This window comes from Podarcis vaucheri (assembly GCF_965113315.1).
Source record: "Podarcis vaucheri genome assembly, chromosome: 6".
Classification (NCBI taxonomy): domain Eukaryota; kingdom Metazoa; phylum Chordata; class Lepidosauria; order Squamata; family Lacertidae; genus Podarcis; species Podarcis vaucheri.
The window spans coordinates 53,167,672-53,190,913 of record NC_138764.1 but is presented as its reverse complement, the minus strand read 5'-3'; the positions used below and the strand labels follow the sequence as shown (position 1 = coordinate 53,190,913).

Below are 23,242 nucleotides of genomic sequence, written 5' to 3'. Positions count from 1 at the left end.
TTTTATCTTGCCTTTGCCTCCTTGGGTTTGCCAAACAACAGGAAGTGGGGACATCACCATCTTTGAGTGTTGCTTCTGGAATCGGGATATTCAGATCTCTGAATATGCTCTCCACTTGTTGCTCATCAAAACTGCCTGGTATTTGCCATTTATTAGGACCAGCAACTTAAAAGGAAACCCCGCTGTCTTAGAGCAGCAATATATAAGGAACGATTTCCATTGAGAGAGGGTCTCTGGATCTTGAAACAATTCTAGGGTGACCAAGCCATATTTCAGAATCCTGAAATTGTGCATGGCTTTAAAGATTGCATCTTTCATTTGATATTTCTCAAAGTGGATTACTGTGTGTCAGGGGTTCAGAAGCAGAGACGCAGAGAAGGGTGGAAACAGAGAGCGAGGGGGAGGAAGCCGAAGGGAGAATGAGTGATGATGACGACCCGAGATCTCCAAGCCTAAGCAGTGAGTCAGAGGACTCCCAAAAGGGAGCCCCAGTGAGCAGAGCAAGGGGGGGATCCGGGGGGACACCCCAGGAGGAAGGGAACAGAGGAGATTCAGAGAGCAGCAGCTGGAAGTCGGGACCCACGCTCAAGACTGAGAGCAGCAGGGAGGAAGGCAGCCAGGCATCGGGTTCCGGAGGCCGTCAGCAGGAGGGAGGGCACGAGTCAGGGGTGGTCACGCCCTCCTCAGAGAGCGAGGCAACGGTCAAGAGGAAAGTAGAGAGTTGGGCGCGCGCGCCAAGTTCAAATGCAGCGGAAGCTGGAGCAGTAAGCAGCCCGGAGAGTGAGCCAGGTCCCAAAGCCCGCCGAAAGGAAGCGGAAGGATCAGGGGGGTCAGCGTCAGAGGAGAGTAGAAGGGAGGAGTCCCAGGGGGGCAGAAGGACCCAGAGACGTAGGGAGAGGCGAAGGAGGTGGAGCAAGGCTAGGGTATTAAGCTGGTGTGCAAGAGGCGGGGACTCAGATGGGTCTTCGCCGACCTAGAGCAGAAGGTGTAGAGCTGCACGCTGCAGTTCGGAAATGAAACCTGTAACTCAATAAAGACTCTTTTAAAGTGGACCCTGTGTGGCGTGGTCCTATGTGAGCTGGGACCTGGTAGCAGCTCTGACAGTAAGACCCATCTCATCAAAGCTTCAGAAACCTGAAACCTCGCAGCGGGAGCAGAAGCCGCTAGGGGAGGAAGAGGGGTGTCTGTAAGCAAGCTCACAAAGGTTAGCAAGATGACGGAAGAACAGAGGATCTCCGCGCTGCAAGAGGCAGTGACCCAGTTGTCCTCAGAGGTATTGGCTTCCAAGAAACGGGAGGAGGAGACTACAGCCGCCTACAGAGACCTACACGCCAGGTTTGAAATGCTTGTTAAGCAAGGGCAACCGGGACCCAGACCGGAGGGCGTGGGATTGGCACGGAGAGCAGGAGGGCTTGTGGCTCACTTCGATGGGACTTTGCAACAGTACCCTAATTTTAGAGCAGACGTAATGTGCGCACTGCAACTGCTGGCAAAAGACTTTAGAGATGAGGAAGAGAAGGTGGGGTTCATATTGTCCCATTTGCATGGGGATGCCAAAGCCTGGCTGCGCAATTTGTGGAGGGATAAAGATCCGGCGCTTCAGAATGCAGATGCCTTTATCAAAGCGATGGATGCGTGTTTTTTGTCTACTATTGATGTGGATCTTGCCAGACGGGAGATTCATGGACTAAAACAAGGGAGGGCGAGCGTCCGGCAGTATCACGCCCGATTTTTTGCGCTGGTCAGTGCTTTAGAATGGGATCGGGATTCGCCCCCTGTCAGAGACCTCTTCTGGGAGGGTCTAAGTTCTGCGGTTAAGGATGAAATTGCAAGGGGGGAGAGGCCCCGAAGCACGCAGGAGGTGGTCCAAAGGGCGCTGACTGTGGGGGTGAGGCTGGAAGAACGTCCATGGTGCAGAGATGAAGGACGTGGAGGGCGCGAAGCAGCGAGAAGTTTCTCTTTCGTTCCGAGGGAAGCAGCGCGTGCGCAATCCACACCTCCGCCAGGAGGGGGAGGGGAACCGATGGAGGTTGGAGGTGCAAGGGCTCAGTCAGCAGCCAGAGCCCTAGCACCGGCAGCAGTGAAAGCGAAGCCTCCTAGAGGGAACAGGAAGTGTTACATCTGCGAGGATCCAGGCCATTTGGCGAAGGAGTGTCCCCGGAGGCTCCACAAGCACACTGCAGCCTCAGCAATGGTGACTGCAGCAACGCAGCAAGGAGAACCACAGCAGGGAAACGACGATGTCTGGCTGGAGACGGAGGCACTGGGGCCCAGCCAGACGCATCTGTGAAGCAGCCCCCAGCGATATTGCAACCCACGGATCCCCTCCCACCCAAACCAGTAGTGCAGCTCACAGCGTCTCTCCAGCTACCCAACGGCGTCACTATCGAAGTGCCGCTTTCTGTGGATTCTGGAAGCAACGCAGACTTTATAGCGCAGAGCTTTGTGGAGCAGCACGCTATACAGCTATTGCCTGCCACTCTGCCCCTGCAAGTCGTCACAGTGGATGGCAGAGAGTTGCTAGGGGGGCAGGTGGTGAAGCAGACGCCACCAATGGTGATGCGCCTTGGCAACCACAGGGAAGTCATCAGTTTTAATGTCACCCAACTGTCGGACACGCCCATTGTGTTGGGCATGAGTTGGCTGGACAGGCACAGTCCGACACTGGCTTGGTACCAGAGACAACTGATCTTCGGCTCCTCTTATTGCGCAGAACACTGCATCCTGCCCCGACGGGAGGGAGAGGAGGAGGAATCACAACTGCAGTTGGGAACGTTGCAAGCGGTCCCCCACAAATACGCGAACTTTTTGGAGGTCTTCTGCGAGAAGGAGGCGGACAAGCTACCCCCTCACCGGCCATATGACTGCAAGATTGACCTCCTACCGGGGGCGACGCTGCCGAAGGGGCGGCTATACTCCATGTCTGAAGATGAAATGCAGGAACTCAAACAGTTCATCAAGCATAACCTGGAGCGTGGCTTCATCAGAGAGTCCAAGGCTGTGGGGGGCAGTCCCGTTTTCTTCGTGAAAAAGAAAGACACGCCCCAAAAAAGACTCGTTGTGGACTACCGCCTTTTGAACCAGATCACCAAACCGTCTGATTACCCCATGCCCAGGATCGACGACCTCCTCGCGACGGTGCGCAAGGGACGCGTGTTCACCAAGTTGGACCTACGAGGGGCGTACAATCTCATCCGCATGCGGGAGGGCGATGAGTGGAAGACGGCCATGTTCACACCGCTGGGCACCTACGAGTACAGGGTTATGCCCTTTGGATTACAAAATGGCTCTCACTGTTTTCAAGCTTTTATGCATCACGTGTTGGAGGGACTCCTCTACAAGACATGCGTCTGCTTCCTGGATGACATCCTGATTTTCTCGGACTCGCAGCAAGCTCACGACCGAGACGTGAGGGAGGTGCTCAGCAGGTTGCAACAACATAGGCTGTACGCCAAGCTGGAGAAGTGCCAGTTCGACACGAAGGAGGTGGATTTCCTGGGATACAAGTTGTCGGACAAGGGGATAGCCATGGACAGCACCAAGGTTCGTGCGGTATTGGATTGGAAGAGCCCGCGCAACCGGAAGGAGGTCCAGCGGTTTGTCGGCTTCGCCAACTTCTATCGCAAGTTTATCAAGGGGTTCGCGATGCAGACGGCAGCAATTACGGACACGCTCAGCTCCAAAAAAAAGAAATTCATCTGGACGGAGCAGGCGGAGCAGTCCTTTCAAGCGCTCAAGCATCTCTTCGCATCGGAGAAGCAACTGCTGCATATCGACCCCAGTAAACCGTTGAGGGTAGAGACAGACGCGTCAGACAGAGCCGTGGGAGCTGTTCTGCTGCAGCGAGACCCGCAGGGGGTGTGGCGGCCGGGAGCGTTCTACTCCAGAAAGCTCAGCAAGTCGGAGCAGAACTACACCATCTGGGACAGGGAGTTGCTAGCCATTCATGCAGCTTTCAAGGCGTGGAGGCACTTCCTAATCGGCGCCAAGCACACGGTGCAGGTCTGCACGGACCACAAGAATCTGGAGCACTGGCGCACGGCTCAGTTCCTGAACCAGAGGCAGATACGTTGGGCGGAGTTCTTTGCTGACTTCAATTTCCGAATAGAGTACGTCCCAGGCGACACCAACATCATGGCGGATGCACTGTCCCGAAAACCGCAATACCTAGAAGAGGTGACGCCAGCGGCGGCCATGCACATCTTCGCACCGACGGCGTGGGCGTGTGCCTCAGCTACAGTAGACCTGGATGCGGTGCGACGTGCATTGCGGGACGACTCATTCGCACAAGACAAGATGGCGGAACTGCTCAGAGGCACGGCTACCACGGACGAGTTCCAGGTGCGGGACGGCTTGCTCCTACGCAAAGGGGCTGTCTATGTACCAGGAGACGACCTTCGCGCCAAGGTACTGCAACAGTTGCACGACGCACCCACGGCCGGTCACTTTGGCACAGAGAAAACGATGGAATTAGTCGCGAGAGACTTCTGGTGGCCCAGGCTGAGAGGGGAGGTCGCGGACTACGTCGCGAGGTGCGACACCTGCCAGAGGGCCAAGCCGGTACACAGACCACCGGCGGGACTGTTAGAACCGCTGCAAACGCCGTTTGAACCGTGGGAGAGGGTGGCCCTGGACTTTGTGACGGATTTACCCAGCTCGAGAGGCAAGACAGCTGTGCTAGTGGTGGTGGACTTGTTCACCAAGATGGCACATTTCATTCCGTGTGCGAAGGTGGCCACGGCGGAACAAACCGCCAAACTGTTCATAGATCACGTGTTCAAAGTGCATGGCCTGCCACGGTCTATCCTGTCCGACCGCGGACGCCAGTTCATCTCGTCTTTCTGGCAGAAGCTGATGGGTTTTCTAAATGTCAAGGTCAATCTGGCATCAGCAAGACACCCGCAGACCAACGGGCAAGCAGAGAGGGTCAATGCCATCATGCAGCAGTACCTGAGATGCTATGCCAATCAACAGCCTGCGACGTGGGTGGATTACCTGCCGCTAGCCGAGTTCGCTTACAACAACACGAAGCACGTGTCCACAGGAGTGACGCCGTTCTTTGCCAACAATGGGAGGCATCCCAGAACCTTCCCGGGACTGGAGAGAGTGGGGGAAGGAGAACCACAGACGGCGGACGCGTTCGCGTCAGAGCTGCAGGCGGTCCACGATCAACTCAGACGGCAGCTGGAGCTAGCTAAGCACGCCTACAAGGTGCAAGCTGACAAGCACAGGCGGGTTGGCGAAGTGATCCAAGTGGGAGACTGGGTCTGGTTGGCAGCCCACGCAGTGCCGACCAGGTCACTTGCCAAGAAGAAGTTGGGGCACAAGCAGATCGGTCCGTACCAAGTCGAAGCGCAGATCAACCCGGTAGCCTTCCGACTGGCGCTGCCGGAGGGTTCCAGAATGCATCCGGTGTTCCACAGGTCGGTGCTCACTCCCTACAAGGCACCTCACAGGTTCCAGGAGCCAGGGACGGCGCCAAGTCCGCTCCGGGAACGGACGGAGACGCGGGGGGTGAAGCACCAGGACCACATCAACGAGGTCACGGAGATTTTGGACTCCAGATGGGGGGAGGAGGGAGTCGAATACCTCTTAGCCAGAGAGGGCACCCGGGCCAGCGCCAATAGCTGGGTACCAGACTACGCTTTGGAGGAACCCCTGCTCAAGGACGAGTTTCATGCCCTCTTCCCACACAAACCCATGCCAGCGAGCTTCTTCGACGACTGGTTGTTCACACCCACACTTTCTTCCAGCACGTTCCATGGATTCGACTCAGAAGGGGAACCCGCACGGAGCACCCGTTCCCCAGAAGGTTCACCGGCAGGTTCGGCATCAGGCAACTCGTATTGGTGGGACGATCGACCAGAGGAGCAATGGCGCAGGAAGTGGCTGGAGATGCCAGGTCGAGCGACCGACGCAGAGACTGACATGGACGTGTTCGGGGAGGACCTCGGGTTCGAGCACGGCGGTACAGAGATGGAAGAGCAACAAGTCAACGTCGACGACCGCGAGGGGGAAGACTCGGAGGTCTTCAGTTGGCGGCCACCCACGGGGAGCGACCTGTATCCAGCATTCCCTCCCATGATGATGGAGCACCCAGCACCCACACCTGACAGCGGGGAGGGGGGAAGGGGGGGCTTCGAGGGGGGGATGGATGTCAGGGGTTCAGAAGCAGAGACGCAGAGAAGGGTGGAAACAGAGAGCGAGGGGGAGGAAGCCGAAGGGAGAATGAGTGATGATGACGACCCGAGATCTCCAAGCCTAAGCAGTGAGTCAGAGGACTCCCAAAAGGGAGCCCCAGTGAGCAGAGCAAGGGGGGGATCCGGGGGGACACCCCAGGAGGAAGGGAACAGAGGAGATTCAGAGAGCAGCAGCTGGAAGTCGGGACCCACGCTCAAGACTGAGAGCAGCAGGGAGGAAGGCAGCCAGGCATCGGGTTCCGGAGGCCGTCAGCAGGAGGGAGGGCACGAGTCAGGGGTGGTCACGCCCTCCTCAGAGAGCGAGGCAACGGTCAAGAGGAAAGTAGAGAGTTGGGCGCGCGCGCCAAGTTCAAATGCAGCGGAAGCTGGAGCAGTAAGCAGCCCGGAGAGTGAGCCAGGTCCCAAAGCCCGCCGAAAGGAAGCGGAAGGATCAGGGGGGTCAGCGTCAGAGGAGAGTAGAAGGGAGGAGTCCCAGGGGGGCAGAAGGACCCAGAGACGTAGGGAGAGGCGAAGGAGGTGGAGCAAGGCTAGGGTATTAAGCTGGTGTGCAAGAGGCGGGGACTCAGATGGGTCTTCGCCGACCTAGAGCAGAAGGTGTAGAGCTGCACGCTGCAGTTCGGAAATGAAACCTGTAACTCAATAAAGACTCTTTTAAAGTGGACCCTGTGTGGCGTGGTCCTATGTGAGCTGGGACCTGGTAGCAGCTCTGACACTGTGTTTCTAGGTAATGCTGATGGAGAGCATAGCCCACCTGTCCTGTATGTTCTTTCTGTATCAGTCAGAGAAATAGATACATTTATATTTAAACTTTTTATCCATTCCACTATAAAAGAAATCATGTCTGCTCCCTCCTCCTGTTCCGGAACTGCGCAAAGAGGAAAAAATTCTTTTCCGTCCCAGTTTGAATGTTCCTCCCACTTTAGTTCAAGATCTTCATTTGCCTTTTGCAATAGTTGCAATTCTGATTGAGCAGATAAAGTCATGTTAAGGGCTTCATTTGCTTCTAAGAGCTGCAATGCTGCAGCCCAGTCTGTTGCTGAAACCTTCCTTAATTTGTTTATAAAATCCTCCATTTTTCCTTACTCCTTTCTGATGCTGAAGGCCAGACATCATGTCATCTTTCCTAATCTCTTCAAACAGCACCAGGCAATCAGCTTCCAATGCTTCTTGTAAATCTTCCTTAACCAGCTTACTTTTATGACCCACCATCTCCCATGACATTACCTTTCTGAAGACAAATTTGAGGAGGAGAATGCTTTTATTTAGCAGTCATTCAACTATGTGTATTGGAGATGCTGGGTCAGGCTGCCATTACCCAGAAGATCTTCACTAGAAGATGCTCAACCCAATCCATGGGTTTGAACCTCTGGTGCCCAAGGGTTCTCAGAAGGGGCAGTTTATGCTCTGTTTCTAGATTTGCAATTTCCCCCCCTTCAAAAACCTTCAACAAGCATGGGAGGCTGATTGAGTCTTGGGGATCGATCCTTCAGTGGTCTAGAATCTAATCCTCTAAACCGTTTATTTCTGTTTCAGCCCTGCTTAGGGAAAATTCATTAAAACAATACATAAATGGTTTTTAACCTCGCATACCAAAAGGATGTCCCCCCTTTTGTTGGTGGGGTTGCAACATGTAAGGCTCTTACTACCTGTGGTGGAATTGTGTGTATGTAAACGAACTTTGGGATTCAGTGGTTTTTTAACTCAGCACCATTACCAGACAAAAAATCTACAGTATATGGGCCCCAGACTGTGTTTACTTTCCATGCTATCTGGAGATAAGTTGGATCCTCCTAACAGAGTTGTGCTCAGCCCCTGAAACTCTTCCCTAATTGGCTTGTGGGTGGGCCTTGCCCCGCTCCAAGCTGGTGGTGCCACAGTTATGCCACTGGCCTTTAGCCAATCGGCATTGTGGCAAAGGTTGGGGGTTGAGGGTATCTATTTGGCAGCGCTCTCTCTCTCTCTCTCTCTCTCACACACACACACACACACACACACACACACACACACACACTCTCTCTCTCTCTCTCTTATCCTCACCGTCTTAGTTTCAACCACATTCTCCCAGCAAGATCTAACTAGTCACATTTCTCTAGGGATTGCTCCTAGGCCACAGTGCTGCAAAAACCTCCCCAACTCCATCAACTAAAAATGTGAAGCTGGATAACCTTAGCCCTCTCAGGATTTGGTGAATGCACTCCATGCTTCAAGCAACTGAAAAGCAAATCACAATAGTGGCTTATGAGAGAGCCACTTCCGCGCTAAGAAGGAGGTGGGGTTGCGGGCTTCGCGGCCCCTCCATGTATGTGGCAGCCCCACGCGATGGCGGGGATTCCCAGCCGTGTCACTCCCTAGCTGGCCAATCGGCTGGCTCAGGGGCGGAGCCTGCCCTATAAAGGCAGGACAAGGCCCGGGATCTCCCTCTTTGCCGCCCGCCAGCTGTTCCTGCTTTTTCCCACCCTCCTGCCCTATAAGGTTTTCTTTTTGACCTTGCTATGGACCTTGGTTGGTCACCGTTGAGGGGCCTGGTAGGAATTTTTCCACTTGGCAAACTGGCACCAGCCACTTGGTTTTCGCCTACCTCGTAGCAATTTGTCACAACTTCCTGGGTATTGGCGGTTAGGCATTGGTTTAGTTCTGAAGATGGAAGAGGGGAAGTAGCGCCATCACCTGCCCCACATATTGAAGGGTAGTCTGCTAAAGGATAAATGGTTAAAGCTATGGAACATAGGATTAAAACTTACCGCTTGTCTGACCTTGAAGGAAACTATATTAAAAATGATGCATAGGTGGTATATTTTGCCAGCCAGGCTAGCAAAGATGTATAGAATGAAAAATAAGAACTGTTGGAAATGTGAATCGAAGGAAGGAAACTTTTTCCACATGTGGTGGTTATGTGAAAAAGTTAAAACTTTCTGGGAAAATATATATAATGAGTTTAAAAAGATTTTTAGATACACTTTCCAAAAAACAAAACCAACAGAGGCATTCTTGCTAGGTATGGTTGGAGATGATATAAAAAAGGGTGACCAGAAACTGTTCCTTTATGCTACTACCACGGCGAGAATATTACTTGCACAGAAATGGAAGAAACATGAAATACCCACAGTTGAAGAATGGCAGTGGAAACTCATGGAGTACGAAGAAATAGCAAAATTGACTGGAAAAATCAGAGAACAGGGCGACGAAGCATTCCAAAGAGACTGGATGAAATTTACAACATACATAGTAAAGAACTATACACAAATAAAGAAATCATTCGTTTTGGATTTAAGAATATTGAACAAACATATTACAACAATTGAAGGATGTACATTAATGAAATTTTGTTTTGTTTTGTTTTTGTTTTGTTTTTTATAAATTTTTATTAAGCATTTCAGCACAACAATTTGTCAAAAACATATCAACCTTATTTTTCCCCATAAATTTCCCTCCCGCCTCCCTAAAAAGAACCCACCCTCCCTGACTTCCCTCAGTTCCTCTCTCTGGTTTTTGAGCACATGTTATTTTCTGCATATTCTAAAATTGTAATGATCCTTAATTTGTCTATCTATATGTTACCAATAGTAAATTTGGATTTGTTTATTCAAAACCTGCCAATGAGTTCAGTTCATTTTGTTGTTTCTTTAAGTACCAGTACTTTGTAAAAGGTTCCCATTCTTCTTTAAAATCACAGTTGTCCTTGTCGTGTAATTTATGCATCAGTTTCACCAGTTCCACATAGTCCATCAGTTTTTCTTGCCACAGTTCTTTTGTCGTGATTTCTTCGTTCTTCCAGCCTTGTGCAATTAAGACTCTTGCCACCGTTGTCGCATACATAAATATGTTCTTCAGTTTCCTTGGCAGGTCTTTTCCTACAATCCCTAACAAAAATGCTTCAGGCTTTTTTACAAATGTTAATTGGAACATTTTCTTCAATTCATTATATATTATTTCCCCCAAAAAATTAATTTCACTACAATCCCACCACATATGATAAAAAGTTCCTTCTTTTTCCTTACATTTCCAACATACATTTGAGCCAGTTTTGTACATTCTTGCTATCTGAACTGGTGTTATATAACATCTATACATTATTTTCATATAATTTTATTTCAATAAAGAACAATCCGTAAATTTTAAGTCAGTTTTCCACAGTCTTTCCCACTCTTCAAACATTATGTTATGGCCTATATCTTGTGCCCATTTAATCATAACTGATTTCACCTCCTCGTCTTTTGTTTCATTAATGAAATTTTGAATAGTATTATTCCATAGTATTAAGTATACATAGAATGTAAACATGACAAATGTGTAAATATAAAGAAAATATAGAGAAACTAGAAGAAGGAGGGAGGGAAGTACAATTTTGTTTAGAGTTAAAGTATTAAGGTTAAAAGAAATAAGGTATGTATTATGTATTATGATGGCGAAATTTGGAAAATCTCTAAAACTAATAAAGATCATTTTTAAGGGGGGGAGAGAAGTACCTCCTGATAGAATTCTCTGATATATCAGTCAAGTTTCTTCAAGAAGAGGTGTATCCCATTCTCAGACTTCAGGACCATCTGAGGGATAGGAATGGGCAGCTTTGATGGGTCTGGCAGGATTTCAAAGCGAAGCAGCGTTAGAGCAAGAGCTATTTTCATCTCATTCATAGCAAATTGTTGCCCGATACAGTTCCTAATCAGAGTGGAAAAGGAAAGTGGCTATGAATATCATCAAGTGATCAAATTCAAATGCATCTCTGTCTATACTAAATGAGGTCAAAGTAGTAGTCCGTGATTTTTGCACACTGAGTATGGGTGACACCCACTTTCTGCCTAACTTGCGAATCCCACACTTAACCTGAGAAAAGAGCTGTATGAATTGTAAAGCTTTCTGAAAGACAAAACGTTCTCTATATTTGTTGCACACATGTTCTTCCTATAATTCTTAAAGTCATGCTTGGTAGACCTTGCCTGGGGACAAAACACAAACTTTTCTTCTCCTTTTCAAAAAAAAAGTCAATGCTATTAAAAAGGGCGTGTTTCAGACTCACCTTGATCCAGCTGCAAAAGGGATGAATGAATGAGGATGTCTTTGAGATGGGTTGTCTGCAGAGAATCTTGTAGGATCAAATACCTAAAGTATACAAGGTTTTGGGTACCTTATTAATGGTTGTTGCTTGCTAAATTGCAGCATTACTTTTGACACGAGAGGAGATGGATTTATAGGAGAGCTAAACAACACATATTGTTCAGGGAACAATAAAAAAGAAACACCATTGTTCCAAGTGTGATGGGGAAGTGTATATATTTCCATCCTCTAGGTTTCCATTGCACCATTGTAGGCAGCTGTTGGAGCTTCCTAAAATAAGAGCATGATCAATTGATCTGAAAAGCTAGTAAACACGCAGAACTTCCCCATATTTATGATGATCTATATCCACAGCTAGATATATGTTACTGTGGTTAACAAAACAGGTTTACTTATGTGGCAAAATGCTTCAGCTTCCGCCTTTGTCAACTGCTAAGGTGGAAGCCAAAATGTTTTGCCACATAAATCTCTTTCATTAATCACAGCAGCATACCTATTGTTTTAGTGATTAACTGTACTGCTCTGGTGGGAAGGTAAACGGCATTTCTGTGTGCTGCTCTGGTTCGCCAGAAGCGGCTTAGTCGTGTTGGCCACATGACCCAGAAGCTGTACGCCGGCTCCCTCGGCCAATAAAGCGAAATGAGCGGTGCAACCCGAGAGTCATCCACGACTGGACCTAATGGTCAGGCGTCCCTTTACCTTTACCTTTAAAAAGAATTGAGAGCAAGCTTGTGGGAAGTGCAGTTTGAAATGCACGTAGATACCAAATACATGCCCACTATTTAATGCCAATATAGGCTTCCATATGGTTTACAGAGACTAAAAGCCAGTTATATAAACATTAAAATCAAACCATCCACAATTAAACTATACAAGAAGATTTATGTGAATGGGCATTTGCCACATCACACAGAGGCCCATGTGCATCCTAGAGCCTTGTAGAACTTCAGAACATAGTTGGATGCTTGAATTTAACTATATAGTTACATACCCTCCAACAGGTTGAGACCCCAAACCAGGACGTGCTCCCATGCATGTCACGTGACCCTCACAAGACCATGGAGCCCAAAAGATGTGCTTCGGGGGGGGCTGTGCTCTCACAGCTCCCCAAAAATGCATTTTGGGACACCACACAAGATCACAGCCCCACAAAATGCTTATTTGGTGCAAGATCTCAGTGTGAAATGGCGCGAGATCATGCCCAAAATGGCCACTGTGCTCTTGCAGGGAAAAACAAGATGTCTCTTTCCCCCTGGACATTGGTAGGTTTTGTGGTTATTCTTTTCCCTTATATAAAAGGAATTATTTACCTCAGGGTCTTGCCATACACTTGGGTTTTTATGAACACAATGGATGGCAACTGAAACTCTAAATCCTGTAAAAGAAAGAACAGGAGAATACAGTGATTACATCATTTTAGAATTGTGAGTGAACTGGAACTCACCAAAAGATCACAGACCAACAACTAATGCAATGCACCCAAGGGCATTAAAATAGCTCTTCAGATTCTTGCCTATGTTTCTGTTGTTGATGATTATATGTGCATACAGTGGTTTCAGCAATGGATTTCCCATGCAAACTGCACGGATCAGCAGTTAATTAGCAAATCTGCAATCAAAGTGCAAACTAATAAATATGGGTAAACCTCATTTTATTGTGCTTCACATATATGGTTCCTCACAAGGAGGATGCTGGTGTAGCTGAAGGCACCCCTGCCCCTTTCCAGGGAAAGAAAGCCACCTGCCTCTGCCGCCTTTCTTCTGCCCTTGTATTGGTATGTGCACATATCCCCCTGCAAGGGACTGTCAGGATGCTGTCAGTGGCTCCCAGCTGGTTGCCCAGGAAAGTATAAAGACAAGAGGAAGTTTCTTACAGATCTTTTTTATTTCAATCTTTACAGAGGCTATAGAACCCAGCCTCTTGGATAATGGTGGTGTCCGGGTGACTCTTCGCCCACCCACCCCCAGTCTCTCCCACTTCCTCATTTGTCATTCTCATCATCTCCTCTATGAGCTCTTTGCTCTCCTACTTTTAAGGCTCTCTGGGTTCTGGAAGATGGTGGGTCTGGAATGCTTTCTAATGACAATGTGTCAGCCAGGTGTTGCTCTGGCTCTTCCCATGATTTCCCAACTTTTACCCTCATCTGCCTCTTAGTTGCGACCTCCCTCAAACCCTTGTTGTAAATCTAGACTGTCGTCCTCTCCCTCCTCCCTGGAAGGTTCAGGATGGGGAAGCGGTCTCCACCATTCCTCCTCTGCCCAGTCCGTGACAGGGCCTTAGACAAGTTGTCCATTGCTATGTTCCCAACCAAGTGGTGATTGAAGAAATGATCTATATTTATTTCCACTTCCTCTTTTGGTGCTTCTTGGGGATATCTGAAATCAGCTGGAATTGCTGAAGTTCAGTCAGTATTACTATGATAGTAGTAGCTAATCTGCGATCCTCCAGTTCTGGTTGGTTTGCAACCCCTATCACGGCTGGCCATAATGGATGCAGCTTATGGAAGTTGGCAGTCTAGCAACATCTGAAGGCTCACAGCCTAGTCACCCTGGATTTATACTGAAGTTCTGAGCTGCAATCTAATTTCAGGGTTAGAGGTTCTACAGTGAGTAAAAGGGAATGAAAAACAGAACTTCGCTCTTAAAGAAAATATGCAAACCTTCAGGTAAAGTGTGTCCATCGAAAAAAGTAATGGGTTTGCTCAGTTGTCGGGACACCACCGGAACTGGAGAATTTAGTCGGAGACTCTCCTTTATGCACATTGTGGTATAGGTCATCTTACCAAGATCATCCCTGAAAGTTGCAAATAAAGCCATTCATCTTTCTGCTGGCAAAACACTGGGTGTCGATAGCAGTGCAATATCTGGAAAGCATTCTGTTAACCTTATCAAATGTCCAGGCTTGGGTTTTCTTTTCCCTTCTACCACCAGGAGTGGCAGCTTGGCCCCGTGACCATAGGTGCCAAGGGCCATGGGTGCCATGCAGCATGCATGGCCCTAGCACAGAAATTTGTGGGTGCCTGGCACCTTCATGGGGAATATTATGGTTGATCAGGCACCCAGGGCCCCAAGGAGTTGGCAGCTATGTCTGCCACCTTGTATAATAGGAATAAAAACCACTAACTCAATTGGTCACTGGAGAGAGTTCATATCACATATCTTAGTTGGGTTCTTGGGGATTTGGGGGATGATGTCAGGTGAGTAACAGGTTGATCTGGCCTAGGCAGAATGGCTTCAAAAGCCAAATTGGATTAAGAAGTGCCTCCCACCCATGGATTAAGAAGTGCCTCCCACCCAACTTTCCTTCTCTGAAACTGGCAGCCTCCCCCAGCTGCTTTTCAGTTGTTGTTGCTGTTGTTGCTTTTAAAAAGAGTAGGAAGACTTTCCATAACATTCTTCTCAAGATTTTCAAGTTTGGCCCTCAGTTTAAGTCACTCGGGGGTGGGGGATCAAAGGCAAACAATATGGATCTCACCAATGGATGTCCTCTCGATCCCCAAGAATGTCTTTGATTTCTTCTCTGCATTTCTGCTGGTGCTCTGGGCGCTGAGCCATAGAATGTAGGATCCAGGAGATTCCACTGGCCGTAGTATCATGGCCTGCAAACATGAAAGTGTCCACTTCAGCGCGCAGGTCTTCATCAGACAACCCAACTCCGTTTTCATCCTGACAAAGTAGGGGATAGGTAATCAGCAGCTAACTCGAGAATTCAAAGAAAAATATCGTGATTGTGTTTTATATCAATAGACATGAAGAGGAAATGTAAATGAAAACACCAGACCAAAAAGTGTCACAGTGATGGAATTTTTAGATTTGTTCTACAGATTGGCTTCTGCTTCAGTGGCCCACATAGTGGATTATTCCTCTGTGTCTTGAGCAGGAAGTGACCACAGCCATCGGGTTTTGCCATGATTAACAATTTTGCAGTTCAACCTCACTGTCCATTTTCCCCCTAATCTGTAACTCTTATGGCCTCAAAAGGCCCATAAAATGATACAAAAGGATGACAAAGGGGAAGCTGACACTTCTGTAGTCCCCTGAAAAGTAGGGGCAGAGTTGTCACCTTTTCTCATCATTAGTACTACAGTAATGGACCTGGTAAAGATGTCCTTTCTGTGCAATTTGTAAAGAGAAGATCAAGGTGAACTATATTTAATCAAATATCTGGCCAGCTGTTTGCTTTGTGGGCCAGTTGTAAAAGATGTGTAAGGTAGAGGATGCTAAACTGCCTCATATAAATTCTTACCTTGGCACAAAGAAGAATGTCCAAAAAATCCAAGCGTCGCTTCTTCTGGATCTTTTCAAGTTCCCTTTCATTCTTAAGTGATTGCTTTCTCTCTGCAATTACTTTTTCTACATTACAAAATAAAATTACATCAGCAAGAACATATCACATTTCTTTCTCATTATTTCTTTAACCCCATATTACCCCTTGAGTTCAGGGCAGGTGGCAAATATTTTAAAATATCCAAAATGAAGGTTACTTTAAAATGCAGCTACAATACAACTGGCAGTGCAATCAGGCAATGGAGGGGCATGAGAGAGTCATGTAGCCACCATGGTATCCACAGCCATCTTTCAAGCACAAGGCAGAAGCCTGATTTGGGTTACACCTGACTGCAGTTGACCTAGTGACTGGGCCTGAGGCTATCAAGTGGGACTGGCATGGGATCCTGTGGATTCTATGCCAGCTCAACCCCTCCACAGGCTACCAGTGGCAGAAGGACCTTCAGTGGACAGAACAGGGAGCCTCATACCAGTGGAGTGATGCTTACACCCCTCCAAGGGTGGAGGGAGGCCTCTGTCCCATCCAGGTCTCCCAGCATGAGGGTATGGATTGCACCCTAAAATGTTGCATTAGGTCCAATCGTAATTTAGCAGGTGCCATCTGATTGCAGATTATCACCCCGGACACTGAAGCCTCTGAAGAAGCACAGAGGGTGCTAGATAGTCATGGTGTGTATCAAGGAGTAGCAAGGCTTGTCCCATGAGTACCAGAAGGAAAATCAGGCTGCAGTCTTATATTCATTTACCTTATATTCATTTACCCATTGAATGCCATGGGTTTTATTTCTGAGTAGACATGTACCGGATTGCAGTGTAAATTATGCAAAAGAAGTAAAATATGGCAATGTCCTTAAATTGCATAATTTATACTGGTTACAAAGGTTGAGTTGTCTTTCTGCATAATTTTGGAGGAGAACTTATAAGGCAACAATGAAGAGGTCTCTTGAACACCAGCAGAGACCCTTTTCCTGCACTTAGTGACCCTATACGGAAGAGTATTTGAGGAAGAGATTCCAGAACTTTCAGATTAGATGCTCTCAGGCAGGTTTGCTTGAATCCCAACACTACTGATTTTCAACATCAAGCAATGGATACAGGACAGAACTATTAGCTCTTGCACAGTTGGGACCACCCTCGGCACCACTCACCATGGGTGCCAACTTGAATAAAATATTGGTGGGGGGGACAGGTAAGCCCCGCTGCACATAATCAGTCACATGATGTGGCTCACGCACACCACTTGAATGGTGATGCCTATGTATTTGGTGGGGGAGCCCCCTCAGAGATTTCATTGGAAGCTCCTAGGAGTTGGCTCCTATGCCACTCATTATCAGTTAGATATCCTGTTGAACCAAAGGACTTGCTTATAGTAGTCCATTTCGGTAAAGCTCACATAGGAAGAAGAGAAGAATCTGCCAATGTTTGTAAGATACCTGTATGATGATGTGCCAAGCTGCAGGCTTCCTTAAAGCGCCGTCCTGATGGGGTGCATGAATAGATGAGCTGGTTCCGCAGAAATGCTGAGGTGACTCTCTGAAACACTAGGAGAGTCATATCTTGCACAGCATTGACATAATAATCCTGCTCTCTGGAGAAAAAGAAAAAAGGAATATTTCGGACAAACAGATATGGGCCATGCCACCAAGAACCTTCAATAGTATTAATTTGACAGTACTAACTTGTCCGTCTGACAGCTACTCTTGTAACTGAATGCACATTTCATGATGCTGTCAAGAGTCATTAAACTGACATGGTCAAACATCTCCAAAGACTTTGTGGGGTCCTCTGCAATCAGCTTCTCCCATTTATCCTGATGTGAGAAACAGGTGAGGAAGCTTAAGTCACTTGCTTTGGGCAGTATTCAAGTAAATAATCATGCTAGAACAACAATGACTCTCCTCCCCCTGTACATTCCCTGAATCATCCCCAAGTCTGTGACAAATGGCAGGGATGGAGAGGATGAGAATGTTCCATTGCCCTAGGATAAATCCTTGTGTAGGCAGAATATTTGCTTTTGCACTCCATTGAGTACCACCCACCGCCTGAAAGCTCTGTATCCTTTCCTTAAAGGTGGAAGTGCTTTGAAAGCATCATATCTGATATTTCCCAAATCCCTTCTTCAGTTTCATTGCGCCTGTGTAGCAATGTGAAGTGCCCTTGTGGAACATGTACCAAGCCATGCGCCTGTGCGCTAGTGTACAGCAATGCCACTGGATTTGTGCCACAGATGAGTGTGACTGGTGGTTGCTATGATAATATATATCATGTCAGGAGCACTGTAAGGTGATCTCATGGGATACAACTCCTAATGCTTTAAAAAATGCAATATGCTGAGTTCTCATTATATATGTGTGCAACAGATTTCTAGGTTCTTTTGTGCAACTATGTTTCAGGATGACCATGGGGCTACTTGTGCACAAATTGCTACTGCACTGTATATGAAATGTATGGGGGGGGGAATCATGCAATACACATGGTACAGATGAGTCTTTGAAAATTCAAAGCAAAGACAGACTTCTCTGCTGGCAACCATGTGGAGGAATGCGGGTCATGTCTAAGGTGCCTGGGCACAGAACTGATGGAAGTGATAAGGCATAGTCTCCATTATTTCATTGACAGAGCTCAGTATTTTGAATAACATGCTACCATTTGGCTGAATACACACACAAACTGGACTGGGGTAATTCTTCCCAGTAATAACTGATACAGAATTGAGTGTTTATAATATCATTTCTTTTGCAATGTGAGAATAGGTTAATTACCAGCATAACTTTGACTGAATCTGCAGTTTGTGCCACATAGGGTTTCAAAATGTCATAGTGGAAAGCTGGTGTTAGCAATCGCCTGTGCTGGTGCCACTTGGGTCCATTTAAGACAAGCAGTCCTCTCCCTATGGGTACAAATAGCAATAGACTAGTTAGAGTGTACATAGCAAAGGATTCATGTTATTACACCCACTCTTGCCATGATTTGTCCCCTTTGATTTTTCAAATCCTCTTGCAAAGATATTTGCACAGTGCAAAGCTCAGTATGTTTGTTGTTGTTGTTGTTGTTGTTTAGTCGTTTAGTTGTGTCCAACTCTTCATGACCCCATGGACCAGAGCACGCCAGGCACTCCTGTCTTCCACTGCCTCCCACAGTTTGGTCAAACTCATGTCAGTAGCTTCCAGAACACTGTCCAACCATCTCGTCCTCTGTCGTCCCCTTCTCCTTGTGCCCTCCATCTTTCCCAACATCAGGGTCTTTTCCAGGGAGTCTTCTCTTCTCATGAGGTGGCCAAAGTGTTGGAGCCTCAGCTTTAGGATTTGTCCTTCCAGTGAGCACTCAGAGCTGATTTCCTTAAGAATGGATAGGTTTGATCTTCTTGCAGTCAATGGGACTCTCCTCCAGCACCATAATTCAAAGTGTTCAATGGGTCTTACTCATGGGAAACGTGCATGAGATCGCAGCCTAAGAAAGCAATTTGTGGGCTGTGGCATATTCACAGATTGATTCTAGAGAACTTCGTTAACATAAAGAAAATGTCATTTTCCTTTGCACCTTTATGCAGTGCATAGTACTAAGTAGCAAAAACCTCCCACTGATCTGTAGAATACTGTTTAATTGCTATAGAATTCATCAGTGGGAAAAAGCCAATGACTCCAAGAACTGTATAACAGCAATAACAAGAGATGTAGGAAATGCCAGAAGAAAGAAACTTAGGTTTGTCATCAAAATACCAATAAGAGCTATGAAACAAAAAATTGCAGAGAGAAGAAATACCAAATATCATAAATCTATGCAAAATGCATCATGGGCTGTCCCTTGAGTCCGCTAGATGACATCGCAAGGGATCGTTGCCTTAGGAGAGTGAGAAAAATTCTCAGGGAAGACTCACACCCCGGCCATCACCTCTTTAATCTTCTACCCTCTGGCAGGACATATAGAAGTATAATCAGCCGTACCAACAAGCTAAAAAATAGCTTCTATCCTTGGGCTGTTAGGCTGTTGAATGAAAAATAACATAGCGAAATTGACTTGCAAGGTGGTGTGTTGTTGAATAAGAGATTGAGTGTTTTTTGCGGGGAGGCTCATTAAATTTCATTGTGCACAGGTTGTACAATGACAATAAATGTATTATTATTATTATTATTATTATTATTATTATTCAGAAAAAGAGATGAATGGATTGGTATTAGCTAATGTTAGGCTGTGGTGCCATGATATAATAATAATAATAATAATAATAATAATAATAATAATAATAATAATAATAATTTTATTTATATCCTGTCCTCCCCAGCCGAAGCCGGGCTCAGGGCGGCTAACAACAATAAAATAATACAACATTCTAAAATAATTTCATTATAAAATTAATTTAGATCAAATTGATGGCAACCATTGGGCTATATGGGATAATCCTTAAATTCATCCCTTAGACAAGTAGCACATTACAAACCTAGGTGCAACTGCCCATAAAATCAGTACCATATGACTAAAATCTTTGTCATGTGGGACAGTATTGGGATGGGGACATGCCATCACCATGCCCCATACCATGGTACCATACCCGTAAGTGGTGGTGACACGGCTGTCGAGAGGGGAATGCTTCACTTCCCCAGCCATTCCTCCTGAAAGGAGAATTAAAACTCTCCAAAATTAAATCAAGTTAAGGCTTGGGTGACAGTTAAGATTGCAACGCCCTTGTATTCTGTAAATGACAATGATGTGTAGACAAGTAACTCGTACACATACCAATCCAAGGAATCAAGGGCTCATAGATATCTTTAGCTTTAGGATCTAAAAAATTAGAAAAGTGAAACATACCAATCAGTGTCACAAATTTAAATTTACAGCAAGAGTTAACATTTTCAGCACTCATGTTGGAAATCTGTTAAATTGTGTGTGTTTTTAATGAAAAGATGAGAGACACAGTAAACTTGAGCCACAAAAATTTACACGTTTCGCATGGCAATCAGTATTATTTAGATGTATGTATGTGCTATGGCAGGATGCGGATGGCGCTGTGGGTTAAACCACAGAGCCTAGGGCTTGCCGATTAGAAGGTCGGCAGTTTGAATCCCCACGACGGAGTGAGCTCCCATTGCTCGGTCCCAGCTCCTGCCAACCTAGCAATTTGAAAGCATGTCAAAGTGCAAGTAGATAAATAGGTACCACTCTGGTGGGAAGGTAAATGGCGTTTCCGTGCGCTGCTCTGGTTCGCCAGAAGCGGCTTAGTCATGCTGGCCACATGACCAGCTATACACTGGCTCCCTTGGCCAATAAAGCGAGATGAGCACCGCAACCCCAGAGTCGTTCACGACTGGACCTAATGGTCAGGGGTCCCTTTACCTTTTTATGTGCTATGGCAAGCCATGTCTAAGGCCTGTGGTATTCCTCCTCTGTGATACCACAAGAAACTATAGACCTTTCATTATTTGCCTTGTGAGACATTTCCTTATCATGGCAATTCCACATCCATTAATCTAACCACAGAAAGGTTTTAGAAATCTTTTATCTGTGATTAAGATTCATATCAGATTTTTTTTTATCAGTAAGTCCCCTTGAACTTACTGATCAGGGGAAAAGATGGGGTACAGGCAAAACACGCACAAGCACCCCATTTACATGGAGGTTACATTCCAAGGCATTGTGCAATTAAGTGAAATTGTGTACCTTTGAAACAGCAAACACCCCGTTCCACACCACCCCTTTTGTGACCGTTTTGTGATATTCTCAGGTTACTTCTAGGTTCGGTGCAGTGTGTATGTGCACAGTTGCACACATATCAAATGTGCATAAATGGGTTGTTTACTGTATAAATTAATTATTAGTATTAGTATTATAGACACATGTTCATAAAATGAAGCAGAGTCTGGAGCATGTTCTCTAGAACATTCTATATCTATAGGTGCATCATCATCAACAACATTATAATTTTATTATTTCTACCCCACCCAGCTGACTGGATTGCCCCAGCCACTCTGGACAGCTTCCAACAAAATACTAAAAACATAATAATAAAAAACAACAAACATTAAAACTTATTAATAAAATGGCCATGTGGACCTTTACAGAGGATAGTCCTCTATTTGAAAGCAAGCTCTGTTTAAGCAGCTCTCTGGTCCAAATGTGGTTTAAGGACAAAGAATCTTGAGAAGGGAGAGCAGGAAGTTAGCAATTAGTTGGCACCCGGATAGCAGACTGAGCAGACACATAATTCTCCTGGTCACAATTTTCCCCCACTATGGCAAAATGTATTTCTATTTAAATTATAGTAATTATTTCTAAAGTTGCACATGCAAGTTTTATGCATGTCCTCATTTTTGTTGATGCACAAATGGCCACCCTACATATAAAAAATGAATTATCCTCAATGAAACACACTTACCGTTTCTGCTAAATAAAGTTTTGGCGTAATCAGGGTGAGTGATAACTACAGCAGGAACAAAACCCCCAAACCATCTGGGGAAAGCGTAAGGGAATTTTTCAGCCCACTTCTCCATCATGTTCTGGTCCTCTGCATGACTGGTGATCTGCAGTGATAGGATTTCCATTTTTAGTTGCACTCCTGTCTCTTTCACGTGACCTAAGCTGGGGAAATGATTTGAGAACTTTCATCTACCTAATTCTCTTCAATAGGAAATGAATGGGGTGCCAAGCACACCTCAAAGAGGTCTGCCAGTTTCCATGCACAGTCTCTCCGTATACAGGTGTGTGTTTTTTTCATAAATGCTTGCTAGTGTTTGAAGAAGCCTCTCCGTTTGATAGATTCAGGGAAGCCACAACCACTCATAAACAACAATTCCAGTAATGTAAGGGACCAATTTAAAATAGAAACATCACCACCTGGCCCCACCCCCACCCACCATGGCCCCCTCCACCTCTTCCCCCCTTTTCTTCCTAATGTAACACTAATGTCTCAACAGATGAAACTGACCTGCGGAAAATGTAACTTGAAAAAAGAGACATTGCACACACTTTGTAAACCAAAAAAATACATTAAAAAGAGACCAATTTAAAAGTCTTTAAAACACAAGTCAAACTGTGTCCCCATTATACCCAAATTTCACCCAAATCTAGCATCTTTTCCAAGCTCAATTGTCCACACACATATACTGTATATTTTTGCTTACCTGGTGGATATTACCATAGAGCCAATGGCTGGGAGGACCTGGGAAACTCTCCAAAATTTTGAGCAATTTTTGTCTCTTGAAATATAACTGGGTGGATTTAATCACCACATAAACCAGACAGAAGCCAGCACATAGTTGCACGATCTGGAAAGTGAGACTTGCCATTTTCTCTGTTGTGAATACCATGTTGGTAGCGTCTCTAGAGCTGTGGCTTGAGATGTCTTGTGTCACCTTCTCCTTTTATTCTTCCAAGAATAATTACTGTAGCCAATAGTCAGGGAGATGACAAGCACACACTTGGTATTGCATAAGCCTCCTGTTGCAACCTTGTTTGCTGTTTCTCCCATAATAATCACCCCATTCATAATACTTGACTTGAAGAAGCCCTGAAGGAAAATTTTCAGTTTACCATCTCATCTAGCCTTTGACCTGCTTCAATTAAGAGAGTTTATTAAATAGAGTAAAGGTGAAACTTCATTGTATGTTGGATATCAATTACAGAAATATGTATAATTCCATGGTTATGAATCACATTCTAGGATTCACAAGGAGGACCTTCACCCAGTTGGAATACTGAGCTTCCCTT

The 23,242-nt window shown here is 46.2% G+C and overlaps 1 protein-coding gene across 1 annotated transcript in view; it reads right to left on the bottom strand.

Moving 5' to 3' along the window:
• Window positions 1-22,873, bottom strand: part of LOC309534698 (uncharacterized protein) — a 39,518-nt gene extending 16,645 nt beyond the window's left edge. The window contains exons 1-12 of the mRNA XM_082227005.1: window positions 22,657-22,873; window positions 21,912-22,056; window positions 20,276-20,320; window positions 18,304-18,431; window positions 17,221-17,351; window positions 16,975-17,129; window positions 15,501-15,607; window positions 14,730-14,920; window positions 13,915-14,048; window positions 12,566-12,630; window positions 11,218-11,300; window positions 10,692-10,859 (exon numbers count right to left, since the gene is read on the bottom strand). Coding sequence (XP_082083131.1) covers window positions 10,692-10,859; window positions 11,218-11,300; window positions 12,566-12,630; window positions 13,915-14,048; window positions 14,730-14,920; window positions 15,501-15,607; window positions 16,975-17,129; window positions 17,221-17,351; window positions 18,304-18,431; window positions 20,276-20,320; window positions 21,912-22,056; window positions 22,657-22,842 — 1,538 coding nt within the window. The 5' untranslated portion in view covers window positions 22,843-22,873. The remainder of the gene's footprint in view (window positions 1-10,691; window positions 10,860-11,217; window positions 11,301-12,565; window positions 12,631-13,914; window positions 14,049-14,729; window positions 14,921-15,500; window positions 15,608-16,974; window positions 17,130-17,220; window positions 17,352-18,303; window positions 18,432-20,275; window positions 20,321-21,911; window positions 22,057-22,656) is intronic.
• Between the last annotated feature and the right edge of the window lie 369 nt (window positions 22,874-23,242).